The sequence below is a fragment of the Liolophura sinensis genome, chromosome 12 (genome assembly GCF_032854445.1).
Source record: "Liolophura sinensis isolate JHLJ2023 chromosome 12, CUHK_Ljap_v2, whole genome shotgun sequence".
Taxonomy (NCBI): Eukaryota; Metazoa; Mollusca; class Polyplacophora; order Chitonida; family Chitonidae; genus Liolophura; species Liolophura sinensis.
This window is the reverse complement of record NC_088306.1, coordinates 25406562-25422912: the sequence shown is the minus strand read 5'-3', so window position 1 is coordinate 25422912 and position 16351 is coordinate 25406562. Positions and strand designations below refer to the sequence as shown.

Genomic DNA, 16351 nt, shown 5'->3' with positions numbered 1-16351 from the left:
CTTGGGCCATGGTTAAGCTCTACTGGTGAAAGATGACCAGGTCGGAATGGAGGGGTAGAGCTGTTAAACGAAAGTGACCACAGACTACTCACAAAAAAGGTATATGGTAATATATATCTACAGGAATAGCTGTCCTAAAACTGCATAACACTTCTACTCAGTCATACTGTGGCCGCAGAGACGCCCTAAACACCAGTTTTAATGAACTATCGTTGCTTCAACCCTCAATTTTCGGGAGCTATTCATCTTGCCCTGTCAAATACGGCAAGAGATACCCCAAGGGGGCCCGACAGGGAGCGAAGATATGCACGTCCTAATGACGTGACTATATCGACTGACCCTGATTAGCGAACAAAGTACAGACCGCACGTGGCATGCCAATTACTGGCTAATTTAGTCCGGACAATGCATCCTTTCCTTACTGACATTCCATAAGCAACGCTGTGTACTGACCACTAATTCTACCAGAGAACAGAAAAATACACACAGAGAATCGCTCCTTTGAAGTAAATATAAGCAGTCACGTACATCAGGATATTTACTGCTTTGATGATTAGACTACATGAGACTAGTACATTATACCTGCTTATTCTCCCATAATATAAAAGACTACAGCACACAGCCTAAAACCAGAGCAGCTAGGACAGTGCGGTAGCTGGCAGACGGTTCCACGTAACCGGTGACATACGGCCCTTTGTAAATTTTTCTGAATTTGGGTTTTCTTCTAACTGCTGTGTGAATCATGTGAAAGATTGAAACAATAGCAACGTGCACTTCCCCGTAGCACCCTGGCTTGAACAGATTTATGGAGAGAATGGAATAAGTTGCCCACTGATGTAAAATCATACTATTCATTGTTGTTGCTCAAGAAAAATATAAAACAATACATAATGGACTATTAGCATTGTTGTATTGGTATTTATGAAGTTTTTATTCCCGTTGTAACTGTTTATTGTATATCTTGCTGTAAAGTCATTATCTTTGTCTTTTATTTTCCAACCAATAACTATTTTTCACCATTCTGTTCTCTAATAAATATATTAATATTACACCAGGAAAGATACGTGTAAAACAAACCCCTCGGGCTTCTATTCCCGAAGTCTCACGCAATGCTGTAAAACTTCAAAATTTGTACGGTGAAACAAATACTAATAAAAAGAAAAAACAAAGGAAAGCAGAAAGCAAAGACGCGTGTGTGTCCACACAGGTAATATAGGTTAACGTGATTCTTAGTATGAAAAACGCTACAGGTTATAACATTTTAAAAAATTTATATGTACGCAAGATACATGTATCCTAGTAACATAATTTATATAAAATCATTTATTAAACAGTAAATGTAAATTGCCCAGCAGACGAGCGAACTCAGCGTTTTTAACACAGAAACTAGACCGTCTGCTGAACATCTTAATTCAAATTTTCTTAATGTGGTAACAGACCTAGATCTTTTATTGATACGTATGACTTTTTTGCTTGTAAAAGAAATCAATTAGACTGTCTGTTAAATATCTTGATTCAACATTTTTTGAATGTGGTAACAGACACACGTCTGTTGATGCATATCACTTTGTTTCATAGCTGTGTAAAACAATTAGCCTTAAGGTAACGTATATATACGCATGTTCTCGTACGGCAATGGTTTCAGTTTTATTTAATTATTAATCCCATCGATTCTAATATCTACAAAACTTATTTTTTATTGTTCTTGTCTAGCTACACGTCCAAACTCCGTAATTAAACGCTGCCAATGACGTTCTCTTAAAATCTTCTCATGAGACCTGAGCACGTCCTCATATTTTCACTGACACATTTATATAGCGTCAGATCGCCATTAGCGTGAAATTAAGGTCGTCTGAGCGCTTACCCTTACATGGTACCTCTCTGCTGGCGGGCGAACTACGGATCAGTTCGTGTTGTTCTCTCAACATAGCTATTCTTCTGTTTCCTCGCTAGGATAGCTTTGTACCATGCGGACACGCTTTAACGGAGTACTGGATTTCAACCACTACAGTTCAAATTCGCATAGCTGACGGTTTCAATCCCTATAGGTTTTGGTTTCATTCCTTATAGATTTTGGTTTCCATCCCCATAGATTTTGGTTTCAATCTCTATAGATTTTGGTTTCATTACCACTACTCTTTGGCTTCAATACCCCAGTATAGATTCGGGGTAAATATCTATAGTTGTTGGTTACAATTTCTATTGTTTGGGGATGAGACGGGAGAAACTCTGGCTTGCGTCTAGACTGAAGAGGATGAGCCAAGACTGCCAGTGGCCTATACGATGGTTATCTGGTGTCTTGTCAATGGCCTTACAATGAGGCAACACGATCAATATGGCCGCATAGAGACTGTCACGATCTTGCTGCAAGAAAATACTATCCCAATATCACTGCAATAATGTTAATAATGCTTAGCCCCCAGCGATCGAGGAAACTAGATTATACAAAGATTTATCAGGACGAAAGGTAAGTTAATCGCAGTCTGAAAGAGCCAACCAATCAGATCAGGATTTGATTGGTCATGCGCAATGCTAAACATTATCGTGTGTATAGAACTGGTTTACGTAAACGCTCTTAATCTACGATTTCCTAATCATTGAAAGTGCAAGTTAAGACATTTACTTTGTTCTTTTAGAGAGAATAGTACTGATATCTTAACTCAAATACACTAGCCATTTGTGCAGATCAAGTGAAAGTTAACTCCAGGTCAGTCTGACTCCAAGTTTTAATCAAACAAAAGATCTTTAATCTAACTCTAAATCAACAAACATCAATCACAGAAGATTTCCTCCGTGGCCGAAGCGATTAGCGCGCCAGCACGGCGCGATGAAATAAATCCTCTCACCAATGCGGTAGACGTGAGTTCAAGTCCAGCATATACTGGCTTCCTCTCCCTGCGGATGGGCATGGGTTTTCCCTGGGCTCTGCCTGGTTTTCGCCCACCATAATTTTTATCAACGTCGTACAAGTGAAATATTCTGGAGTATGGCGTAAAACACCAATCAAATAAATAAATAAATCAAAAGATTCAATTTGGACTTTCCGTTTCAGTTTAGAATTGGGTGTTAGGCTAATAACGTGAAGATAAGATCTCTCTCTGAGACAAAACGCAACATGATGCATCTGCAATATTTGTACAAAATCCTAATCATCAAACTGATATTTGACATGCATTGATTCTAATCCTTATACGAATAAAAAATGCCTCCAAGACAAACTTCATGATGCTAATATAGCACATTGAAACTTTGCATGTTGCAGATACTTAAGTGCGGCTGCAAATTTGACGCTATCTCATCTTTCATAAGAATCCCATTGTTCAATGCCATGAAGGTTTAGCCTGAGTTAGGATTAAAGAACTTTTGTGCTTGTACAAAATCAAAGACGAATCGGACGCAGATTTTCTTCCATACATTGATATCGTTGCTAAGACACATTGCATGGACAACTAATTGTCAAGCTTAACTGTGGTTAATTATCTTTAGCCGATAATATAAAACACCGATGTAATAATCGTGCAGAAAATTAATAGCCTGAGATAAGAAATGACATATCCGCAATACGGTTTACGCTATGGACCTAACCTTTCCTGCGATGTATAGGTACATGTGGCTGGCCAAGGCCGTTGTTTTAAGTCAGTGATAAACAGGACGTCAAAACAACTCAAGTAAATCTCAAGCTGCGTACAGTAAAACAGTAAAAAAAGAGATAAACTGAAAATTGAATGAACAGAAAAAGTGAGAGTTTTACTGAGATAAGAACTGGCATATCCGCAATACGGTTTACGCTATGGATACAACCTTTCCTGCGATGTATAGGTACATGTGGCTGGCCCAGGCTGTTGTTGCTGTAGCCCGGTCTCTTTGCATTATATAAATCTGTTTGTTTATGATATAGTAATTCGACTAATTCTGGACCATTAACGTCTAATATATTGCAATTAACATCACTGCAATTTTTCTTTAGCTAATTTAGCTATAGCCGTGGTGCGACAGGGCGTGTAATTTGTCAGCGTTTATACATTTACACAAGCAGTTAGAATAAAACTTTAACTAAGGTTAATTGACAAAAGGCCGTATTTCACCGATTACATGTGATCATTTGCCAAATATCAGACTCTCGTCGCTGCTCTTGGTTTTTTTGTCTGAGCTGTATTTATTTTTTTGAGACATTTATGATACCAAAAAAAAAAAATGGAGGTCCCGGTTCAAAAATTATCAGGCCAATTTTCAAAACAACATTCAACTCAAACCATGAAAGAATTTAAACATATAGTAGGTAAAAAATTAAGGCTTATGCATTCAAAGAGAAGGAATGTACAGTTTTAAACGATGACAGGAGATCCAATTCTAGGCGAATGAATAAAATCAGTACCCAAATGGTGTACAAATGCCAGTACATAAGCTCAGTATATGTATCTCAGCTGCACTTTTATGGCAACTTTTCATAAATCCAACGTAGGTGACCTACATGCATAAAAAAAAAACATAATAGCTGTATTTGATTTGATTGTCAGCCGTCTTATAAGAAGACGGCCAGTGTTTTGGCGGGAGGAAATCGGATTGCCCGGTGTAAACCACCTACCTTTGGGGCACTACTTACAAACTCACTAACATGTAATATAAATGCACGACATATTGGTGGAAGGTAAGTGGCCTTCAACCTACGACATTAACGGTGTTTTCATTAATAGGGTTTACTGTAATGGTAATGGGTAAAGCTGAACCAGGCACAGATCGCTCCTAGTTTTGAACCCTTGATTAAACTATCAATACGTTTCAAGCGTCTGGTAAAATGTTCGGTAGCTGACATTATTTTTTGAAATGGCGAAAATAGTATTTTCAAGTAGCCAGTCATTTATTTGATTGCTTAAGACGATACTCAAGGATTTTTGACTTCTGCGAAGACGACCATTTTTATGTCCAAAGGAAACCGGAGAGCCCGGCGTAAACCACGGACCTTTGACAAATAACTGATGAACTTTCCTATATCTGGCACATAATACTGAAACCCTATTGGCCACATAAGCGTTGTCGACGGCTTATTGTCACCAAAGGCCTAACAAGAAGTAAAAACTAGTGAATCTAAAAATAACCTGCATGCCCAACGCCGGATTTGAACCGGTACCCTAAACCACAGCTCGCTATACCAGTCTAGTTTTCTTTAACTTTTGCTGCTAAAGTGTCCAAAGTATTTCCGGATTAAGAAACGGAAGGCGGATGTTTGCATGTAAAGGATGTGAGCAATGACCAAATAGAGATGTCCAAGCTGAACGAATTCTAAATGGACACGTGTTTAATTATCTCCCCTTTGATGCAATACCCTTACGTTACCAGTGTTGTACACAACCTAGTTCGTCCAAGTTCAAAGGCGGAGAATAAAAAGAGCAGCCTCAATAAATTTCTCTGGGCAGTGTTTTCCGCTCGAACAGGAATCTATCTTAATAACGAGCTGGTTGAAACCTTAATTGATATGTTTTGTGGTAATCTCTGCAGAGAATGCGTGCTCGCGACTGTCGTCTCGGCGTCAGCGACTTAATGAACCTATATTGTTGTGAAGCGTCGAGATAATACATTATGGAGACAGCTTAATCTCGTTTACAGGTCCTCTCACAAAGCCTGGGGTCATGCACCGAGCAGTTGTCTATGTATGCAATGGTACGCGTGGGACGATTCGGGCCATTTTAGACCTGTCCTCACCTGAACACGCCCATGAATTCATGGCAGTAAGGGCAATAAGAGTTAGTTAAAAAAAAAATGAGGACTGTTAAACTAAACCGGTTCTTTTACTTCGAGTAGATAACGTATAATTCAACAGGAAGCGACTTTTCGTAGTCACTTTTGAAAAGGGAAGCATAGGTACATATAGGTACACATTTGTTTTTCTGGTTTTGAGACTGACATTAGCAGAATGCCAATAAACATATACAATTTTAGTTATTAAACATAGTGTTTAATAAACGATTACCTGGGCGCGTTTCTAAACTGTAACAGAAATGTATTTGACAATGAAACACTTATTTTGGTGTTCATATATTATACAAATTTAGGGTCAAACATATTAATATGGAAATCTACCAAAGCATCCTGAAGCATAACATCGACCTATACAGCCATGAAATGTGTTGCTTGTCCATTGCATCCCCACCCCGACCTCCCTCCCGAAAAAACAAATCAAGACATAGCGTCCTTTCTGCACGGTATGTCAAAACTCTTTTAAGTAAAGGATTTACATGAAAATTTTGAGGAGTAATGACGATACTTGGCAAGAATCCTGTATGAAATCCTTTATGAATGCTTTTCACCAACACGGTGGCTGTGAATTCAGCTGATGTTTTCCAGCCGTACGTGGGAAGGTCTTCCAGCAACCTAAGAACGGTCTTGGTTTTCACCCGTTCTCTGTCAGCTTTCCTCCCACGAAATCATGGCCGTAGTCGTAGAAGTGAAATATTCTTTAGCACGGCGTAGAACATCAATCAAATAAATAGATAAATAAACTCAAAGTAATTGCAGTCTTGACCATATCCAAGTGTTTCTATTGTGTTTTGTGCATCTCTGTGAACTTACTGTAAATGATACAAAGAACATGCTTGAATGTAGATGCTTTCCTTAGGCCATGTGACCGAGAGTGTCTTTTTTTATCAGATGGGAGTACAAAATTTTTTTATCTCGTATGTTTGTGGAATAAACCTGAACATTATAAAAGTAAACTTGGTGGCTTCTAGAGCCGCATTCAAAGGGTGCGAATGTTTAGACATTTCGATTTTTGAATGTTACAAATCACACAGAAAATAGCACAATATATATGTGCTATTTTGGAAAAACTGGTAAACATCGAACGTGACTGAATGCGGCTTTACTAAGACATATGGCAATTACTAAAGGAAAATTTTCTAAAACCGCACTTAGGCTGAAATTCAAGCATGGGAGCCCCTGGCTGAAGTCACTTTTCAACAGGTAACTTTATTATATATAGCCCCTCTTGGTGTTTCTGGTAATAATTTTATGTCGTCATTACTTGAAAATCACAAAATCCTTCAATGTAAAGGGACCCATTCCTGTTTAAGACAAATTCAGGAATGAGTAATTTTTATCGCTTTAAAGTAGGTGACTTCTATCTATAAATTCTTTTCTGGTTCCTGAAAATATTATAATGTACAGTATTCACTACTTGAAAATCGAACAAAGGTGCGGGTACTTAGAGATCTCTTTGTTCAAAGTGGGAGATACATTTCCGTTCAAACCAAATTCGCGAATGAGGCAAATGAAGTCGCCTTCAATATATATTTACTCGTTCTTGGTGTTTCCGTTGAAACTAAAATGCATTGAAAAACTCCAAGTTAGAACAAAGATGTGAATTGCTAAGCGAACGCTATGTACAGTTCGGGAGAAGTCTCCTATATCTCTTCAAACCCAACCTAATGTCATACATTGGTGAAGAATTTGCTAAAATCTACTTTAGAGTTGGGATATCAGTCAGATTATACAAATAGTTTACTTACGCGAAATGTCCATGTAACAGTGCACATACAACCAGACAGACGCACAACGGCAGAGACAGTAGTGCAGACTTCATGTTCAAGGTGTCCAGAAATTCTTCTTGTGTGTCACTGCAAGGAAGAAAGGTGGAAAGACCGTATCAGGCAAGACCGTGGGATACCAGTTAAAACTATTGCTCTTGTACGGCGACAGTCTCCCATTGATTGACGCTGTAGGCGTTCAGAATGTATTGCTCATGCCTTGTACGCAGCGAAGTCTCCGCCTCTGGTGCGAACGCGAGCCAGCCAGCATAACGCAGTTTATTTTATCGCCGTCTATCTACACAAGCCGCTTGAAGCCATTCATTGATTGGCCCAAACACACAACTCCGTACACACAGCGCAGCATAGACCTGTAGTATTTGTACAGATTCGTTATAAAGTCCTTTGATATGTAATCTATCCACCTGTCACATTCAGATTGCCAGGACAGATTCGCTTACGCTCATCCGATGTTCATCTAAACCAATGTGCATCCTAGATCTCCATATATTTGATAGGGTAATAATTTTCATCAAAGAGTCTAGCCTCTTGGCATCCTGTCGAAGATTTGTTATCACCTATAAACGGTTCTCAGGTTAAATGATATATACAAATTTCGGCCAGCGATCATGATGACACGGGCCTGATATTTACTGTCCGACATGGCATCACCCATGTATTGCGAGCACTTGTTGTGTCTGTTAGTAGCAAATGAACGAAGAGATCAGAGCATTCCATAAACTGTACGCCAAAATGGCCTGCCTATTCATATGGACATTTAACAATACTCAAACGAGGCTTATTTCATCCAGGGATTGACATTAAGTACGGACAACTCCAGCCCTTGGCTTAGACTCTCCTCTATCTAAACGTAACACATGTAAGTAGAAAAATATGACCCTAGCTGGTTTCGAACGTTCATATAGGGTGGTGGTGTTGGATGCTAACACAACGTATAAACGCCAGGAAACCAAAAATCCCTGTCTAAAGTTACATGTATCCAAATAGAATAATTACTGGCCTAGAAAGGTGTAGAGGCTAACAAAAGAACTTGGGGTAGTATGTTGTTTCGGCTGGAGTGAATAGATACGTGGATATAAAACGTGCTGTTACACCTTGAGACCTTGCTAATTGTAGGCTCCAGATTTTTCCGTTCTCATGATGTAACAATGCTAAAGTACTGTAGTCTGCCTGGTGCACCACACCAATAACGCTTGAAAAGTGGACAATCTGTATCTAGCCGGTCAGTGTTTGGACGATCAGTACTGGCCAAGTAGCACTTGACCAGTCAGTAATTACATACTCCCTGTAAATAGAATTATTGCTGGCCTCGAAAGATGTGGAAAAGAAAAATGTCCTTGGTAGTATCTTACTTCAGCTTTTGTGAATAAACACGTGGATATAAACGTGATGTTAGACATTGGATCCTCTTTAATCGTCGGATCCAGGTTAACGATCACATTCGTCTCCCATGATGTAACAATACTAAAGTGCCGTAATTAGTTCGGTTCATCACACCATGGAAACTCTTCAGTACTTGGCTAGTCAGTACCCGATTGATCAGTACTTGGACGACCAGTTCTTGGACCATAAGTACTGGACAACCAGTTTTTAGACGATCACTACTGATCAATCACCACTTACACGACCAACTTTTGGGCGATCTCTACTCTGTCAGTCAAGACTTGGACGATCAGTACATGTTCGATCAATACTTGGACAACCAGTTTTTGGACGATCACTACTTGGTCAGTCAATACTTGGACGACCAGTTCTTGGGTGATCAATGCTTGGACTATCAGTACTCGATCGATCAGTACTTATACGACCAGCTCTTGAATGATCAGTACTTGGACGACCAATACCAACCTGTTCATGGATCATCAGTACTGGACGATCAGTACTCAGTACTTGAACAACTTGTTTTTGGACCATCAATACCTGGACGATCAGAAATGGAGAACCAGTTTTTGTACGATCAGTATTTGTACGATCAGCAAATGTTCAGTCAGTGCTTGACCGATCAATACTTGGCCAGTCAGTACTTGAACGATCTGCACTGGCTGATTAGTGCTTTGCCAATCAGTACTAGGACGATCAGTATTTGGACAATCAGTGTATGTTGAATGAGTACTTTGACAATCAGTGCTTGGGCAATTATTACTTGGACGACTAGTTATTGGACGATCAGTGCTTGACCGATCAGTGCTTGACCCATTCTTACTTGGACTACCAGTCCTTGGACGACCAATACTTGGACTGTACATGGACGATCAGCTCTTGGACGACCAGTGCATAGACGATCAGCACAGGAAGACCAGTACTTGGTCGATCAGAGCAGTACGGAGATCGGCTGGGTCGAGAACAACATGATATCAAAATGAACTATAATTATGTCAGATCAACAGTGTTCCCTTATCTGCAACAGTGTTCCATTGTTTGCAACAGTATTCCCTTGTTTTGTACCATGTTGCACTCGATGCAACAGTGTGCTACTCTCTGCTACTATGTTCTGCTTTCTGCTACAGTGCTCTACTGTTTGCTACAGAGTTCCATTCTCTGCTACTGTATTACACTCTCTGCTACTGTGTTTCACTCTCAGGTAATGTGTTCAATCTTTGCTACTGTGCTGCACTCTCTGATACAGTGTTCCACTCCCTGCAACTGTATTACACTCTGTTACTGTGCTACACTCTCTGAAACAGTGTTCTACTCTCTGCTACAGTGTTCTATTCTCTGCTACTTTGTTTCCCTCCCTGATACTGTGTTACACTCCTCGCTACAGTGTTCCACTCCCTGCTAATGTGTTCTATTCTCTGTTACTGTGTTCTACTCTCTGCTAGAGTGTTCTACTCCCTGCTACTTTGTTTCCACTCCCTGCAACTGTATTACACTCTGTTACTGTGCTACATTCTCTGAAACAGTGTTCTACTCTCTGCTACAGTGTTCTATTCTCTGCTACTTTGTTTCCCTCCCTGATACTGTGTTACACTCCTCGCTACAGTGTTCCACTCCCTGCTAATGTGTTCTGTTCTCTGTTACAGCATTCTACTCTCTGCAACAGTGTTCTGCTCTCTGCAACAGTGTTACACTCTCCGCAGAACCCATTTACACAGTCCAATACGTCATCCTCATCCGTACCATCGTCCTTGTTATTGTCATCGTCATCGCCATTAATGGCATCATCATGTCAACATGATTGGTAGTGATACACTGTACTGTTATAAGCAATATTAATACTATTATCATCAATACTTTTAATACTATAATACTTTATTACTGAATACATTTGATCGAGGAGTTTTCTTCCTTCTACTAACAAAGCATTCGTCGTGCAAGGCCTCTATCGGAGTACCATTTTTGGAGAGTTTATCGATCGAGCTTTATTTTTGTCTTCAACTTTTACCCAAGTCCCTATCCCTTGTTAAACTCCATTATCCTTACTCGAGTGAAAGTTAAAACATGCCTGATGTTTACTGGCCTGGATTATGGCTTTCGTGTCTGTCAATCCAGCCGTAAGATTTGACGTTTTTATAAAATTCAGTTGGCGATGTAGTAGAAATGGGACGTTTAAAAGCAGTTATACATTTCTCATTGTATTTCTTCGACACATCTAGAAAGTTAAACAACAAATATGCGACATGATTTTATTTCCAAACAATTACGTCTTCTCAACAAGCATTACGTGTTTTCAACAAAAGCCGATTGTGGACATCATTCCAGACAGGGGATTCTATAGATTGGCCACGTTTGTACAACGAACGTACAGCACATAGAACGTAAACATCCTACATTAGGATGTTTAATATAAAGGCTTAACTTTCTGATTTTGTTGCCTGAACTTTAAAAATCATTACAAATACCACAGGTTTTACAGAAATCAATACGTTTTCAGCTAAAACTAACTGAAATGACAATTATTTTCTGGCATAAATTTTTTACATCGCATACAGATTATTTCTGTTTTCTATTCTTTGCAACAACAATACTCCAAACTTCCATTGTTTTAAATTACATATTAGACTGTAAGTTTCTAAAGGTTTACAGTGAGTATATATCCTTTGTAAGTAAATGTGGATAGATTGTCCAGAGTCTCTGACATTCTGCTTCATACCTGTGTATAATACCTGTTACTCCGCATCTAGGAGCCGTACCTTCGTCGTGTTGAATTGGCTTGAGCATTGGATATAACAGTTGCAATAAAGCACAACTGAGAGACATATTTTGATTGTATAGTAACCAAAGTGGAATAAACGCAAGGTCAATGACGTAAGAATGACGTATAACGCAAGTCACCATAGAAGGTATATAAAGTATAAACTCAGGACAAAATGATGCAAGGAGAAGCATTCAGCAGTTTTGAATGATGATGAAAAGAAACAAGGAATATCCCAGGTGGATGAATCGAATCAATGTCCAAACAGCGTACCATGGTAGAATATAAATTGTCGATAACCAAAATACGTACATCAGTTAGGCTTTGATTGCAACTTAGCATATATCCAACTAGGCGAAACATTTAAACGCGATGAATATGCATCCCCTAGCCCGGGTTAAGCGGAACACATACGAATTGTAACAGGCTCGTATTGTGTACAGCTGTATGAAGGTTAGGGCTGGATATTTATTATGCAAAGAGTTAAAGCATTGCGCTTGAACAATTGTCATCACAAAATTTTCTTTCACAATAAACGTAAGAATTGCGCGACGACATTTCCTTTTGTCATAAGGTTTACGAAACAATGATATGATCGTTGCGTTTGAATCTTAAAAAAATGTGAACGAGAAATTAGCTTGCAGAATCACGTACCTGGGCAAGTGATTGATCCAGCAGATCCGGAGGTACTGTTTATTGCCCTTGTAGAAAAGGTGTAATGAAAGATTTTGATCAGCCGAAACAAAGGTAATAGTTTTCACGTGACGTGCATCATTCTATTCAGATGTGTATAATAAAAGTGTATATAATAACCGACAAAGGAAAGTGTACATACACCGCGCGTGGTAGCCAGCATAGTCTGTTTGGACAGGCATATCTATTACATAGTCAAAGTCATACTGTCCTACTTTAGAAAACATTTCACTGTTAGTTTCTTTGTTTGTTATACTTAAGTTCACTACTGTTTCCATTATGAATTCGACAATCTAGTACCGATGACAACGGTTTATGATATCAATTTAACATGCCGTCGTTCAACATAGAGTCACAACTATTTTCATCGTCATCGGCAGACTGTGATAACGCTGGGTAAAAAAAAATTAGTTTTGACACCGCATCAATTAAGGATGCCTTCGTTTAATATAAAACTGTTACTGTTTTAGTCATTATTGCCTGACGGTATCGACCTTGGCCAAGAAAATTTAGATCCGACGGCACAGGTTGTGACACCCCCACAAATTTAAGATCCTTAATTTAGATTCACTACCGTTTCCGTCATCATTGCCAGACGATGTCTGCGTAAGGCAAGAAAATTTGATACCCACGACACCATTTTGTCACACCCCATCAGTTTAAGATAACTTCGTTTAATCTTGATTCATTACTGTTTCCATCGTCATTGAAATGGCATGAAAACATCTTTGCCATGTTCGTGGACATACTACAAGAAATCTTTAATAATGAGACTAGAACATGAACCTCAAGCAAGTAACACAAAATGTAGACTATGAACCAATATGGCGATGTGCATGAAAACAACACGGAAATAAACTGGTACTGTTTGTAACAATCCCGCGGACATTTCCGTGATACCAATGTATAACACTGACTGAATACGTTGTCCCTAGACACTATCATCTACACGTTTCCCCTTCTATAATGGTTGCCATTTAGTTTCATAAAGGGACCTAGTTTACAAAGTTGTCGCACCATTATCTCAGATGTAATAAAACTGGCGACGTATGCCTCTAGTATGGTCGCCATGGTATTTATTCCTGGCCACGGCCGTATAAATGGGCCTTAGCGTGAACGAGCATAAAATTGGACTCTGGTAAAGTTGAATTTAAAACCACGTATCTGAAAGACTGTGGTTGGTTTTATTTTACAAGGCCATCGTTTGACTTATTTAGGCCATGTACAGTAAAAGCAAAAATGGAAAAGATCAGTTGTTAATTCGAATAAAACGGCATGAGATAAAGAAGAAAGATATTTAGAAAAGACTAAGAATGAAAACGTGATAACACAATTTAAAGCGCTTTGCCTTTGGCAATGCCATTAGTCAGAATGATGCAAGGCTTTCCTAGTACAATCCGACAGTTATCCTTTCTGTTTAGAACAAGGTCAGATGGCTGCTCTCTTTCGCGAAAAGTGTATGGGATCTATGCATCGAAACAGACATTCGTATACTAGCAGTCAACCAAGATGAACCTTCTAGGTCAATAATTCCCAAAACGACGTTTAACTCAAACTATACCGAAGAACCAACACAGTATATAAAGTACGAAAATAGGACGGAATCATGCAAAGAGTAGCGGTCAACAGTTTTCAATGATGTTGGAAAGACACAAGGCATGTTCTAGGCGACGGAAAAAAATAAGTATCAAATCGAGTGCCATGCTAGAATATAAGTTATCGATAATAAAATGAGCCTGCATAATGCCATGAGTTGAAGTCCTGACTTTACATAAAAAACGAATAATACAGATTCAGGATATACTTAACAAGCCATCACTCAAGGAAAGGAAACAACAAATTAAATCAGCGCTGTGCGTCAAAAGAGGTACATTTCTCTCTTATTTTAGATTCTCAAGTTGTTAAATAAATATTTCAGGGGAAAGAAAACGTAAAACTGACGAAAGCACTAGAAGAAAGACCATCGAAACGTTATCTAAAATCCCTTTACATATTGTTTTAGATTCTTTTCGTCACCAAAGTAAACCAAGTCAAAAGGTGTGATAGACAAGTGGGCTTTATAGACCATATTAATGTATATTAATGTATATCGCCCATGAATGTCACGTCCATTTTCCCTGGCCCTAAAAAGGTATTTAATGTCACATTCGCTTTTTCATGCACAACCAAACAATAGATGAGTAAATTTCACAAGAAATGTATTTAGGCCTGAACACAGAGGGACAGAAAATGTTGTGAGGCAGCAATGGCAACATGTATTTTTAATATGGCCCATAATCTAAAGATTAAGTCTTACATGAGTATGCTTTTTTTAAGCTATCAAGGGAAAATGAAGTCATTCATCAAACCCATGATAACGAAGTTCACAGCCCAATTCAAACATGTCTGAATTTGAGTTGGTATAAATATCTAAAAAAAAATGCGTTAAACTGCAAATTAAGTAAATAATTTTATTCATTGATTTATTTATCTTATTGGTGTTTCACGCCATACTGAAGAATGTTTCAATTATACGACGGCAGCCAGCATTATGGTGGGAGGAAACCAGGCATCCGTAGATTGCTGATAGACCTTCTCACGTACTTACGTACTTATAAATGGTAAAAAACACTTAATGGCAATGTCATCAAACCACCGTACCGCCATCATAAAAAAAATTATAAAAGAAATTCTCGCGTATGACGTTAAGAAAATACCAAATAAATTTAGCAATAAATATGCGTTAAACAGAGCGACGGATTCTGGTTAGCAGAGTGCAATACATAATCAGAGGATGGAGATAATTCAGGGTTGAGTTCAAGCGGAATTGAGTGAGTGAGTGAGTGCTTGGGGTTTAACGTCGTAAGCGGAATTGAAAAACATGTTTAAAAAATCACATTTCCCCCCAAAAAAGAAACGTTCAAGAGTGAGAGCGGAAATAGTGTTAATCACTATTCTTAGTCGGACATTGCAATACTTCAAGCATTTAAGTTTGAAATGTCCTCAGGCTGCAGATTACAGACAGAGATTCTCCAGACTTTTCCCCTTAAGCTGAAAGCAATCCATTCAGTGGGATCTAATTATACCATGTTGTCTGTTATTTTATAGCCAGATTTAGAAACTAACAAACATTTTACTTTAGGTCCTTTTTTATATCGTTGTTTAAAAGATCTCTCTGCAACACTGTGGCTGATAACATTGTATACCCAAGTGATATTAGGCGGTGTTCTGTTAGATTTACATGTACTTCCAGTTCAAAAGTCATTTTCAGCAGTATTTTATTTATATTATAACGTACCATAAAATGCGTCTGTATCAATATATTAATAGTACTGCCATGTGATGGGGGTTCGTTTTCCTCGGTCTCTGTTTGCTTTCCTCCCGACATAACGCTGACAGCCATCATAGAAGAGAAATATTCTTCATTATTATTCTGGTAAAACACCAGCCAAATTCAATCATAGGAACAACTTGTCAAAGACATCAAAGACAATGTTTCACCTCCCCTCCTCGTGACAATATGCTAAGGACCTATTCCCAATTAGCCGGTTTTAAAATATTTCGCATGAACCGACATGGCTTTGAACTTGCGACTATGTGGCACTCGGTTGATTTTCACCTTGTACTACGCTTTCCCCTACCCATAAACATGGCGGCTATTGTATATTAAAATGAAAAGTGTTTGAGTATGGCTCTAAGCAAAAAAGAAAATAAATAAATAAATAAACAAATAAATAAATAAATAAATAAAAGAAAATTACAATGTTTGTTTGTTTGTCCAGCACGTAATCGAAGTTCTGTAATGTGGATCCAGTATAGAATATATGCCCCAAAGTTCTGTAATGTGGATCCAATATAGAATATATGCTCCAAAGTCCTGTAATTTGGATCCAATATAGAATACATGCTCCAAAGTTCTGTAATGTGGATCCAATATAGAATATATGCTCCAAAGTCCTGTAATGTGGATCCAATATAGAATATATGCTCCAAAGCCCTGTAA

General features: G+C 38.5%; 1 protein-coding gene across 2 annotated transcripts in view; it reads right to left on the bottom strand.

The window, feature by feature from the left end:
* LOC135479324 (uncharacterized) overlaps positions 1-16351 on the bottom strand; it is a 59440-nt gene that overhangs the window by 25131 nt on the left and 17958 nt on the right. Inside the window, exon 2 of one of the 2 annotated variants that reach the window (XM_064759146.1) lies at positions 7503-7610. In XM_064759146.1, the coding sequence (XP_064615216.1) occupies positions 7503-7576 (74 nt within the window). In that variant the 5' untranslated portion in view covers positions 7577-7610. Of the gene's footprint in view, positions 1-7502; positions 7801-16351 lie in introns of those variants that run through there. The other variant, XM_064759147.1, reaches the window with a different exon arrangement.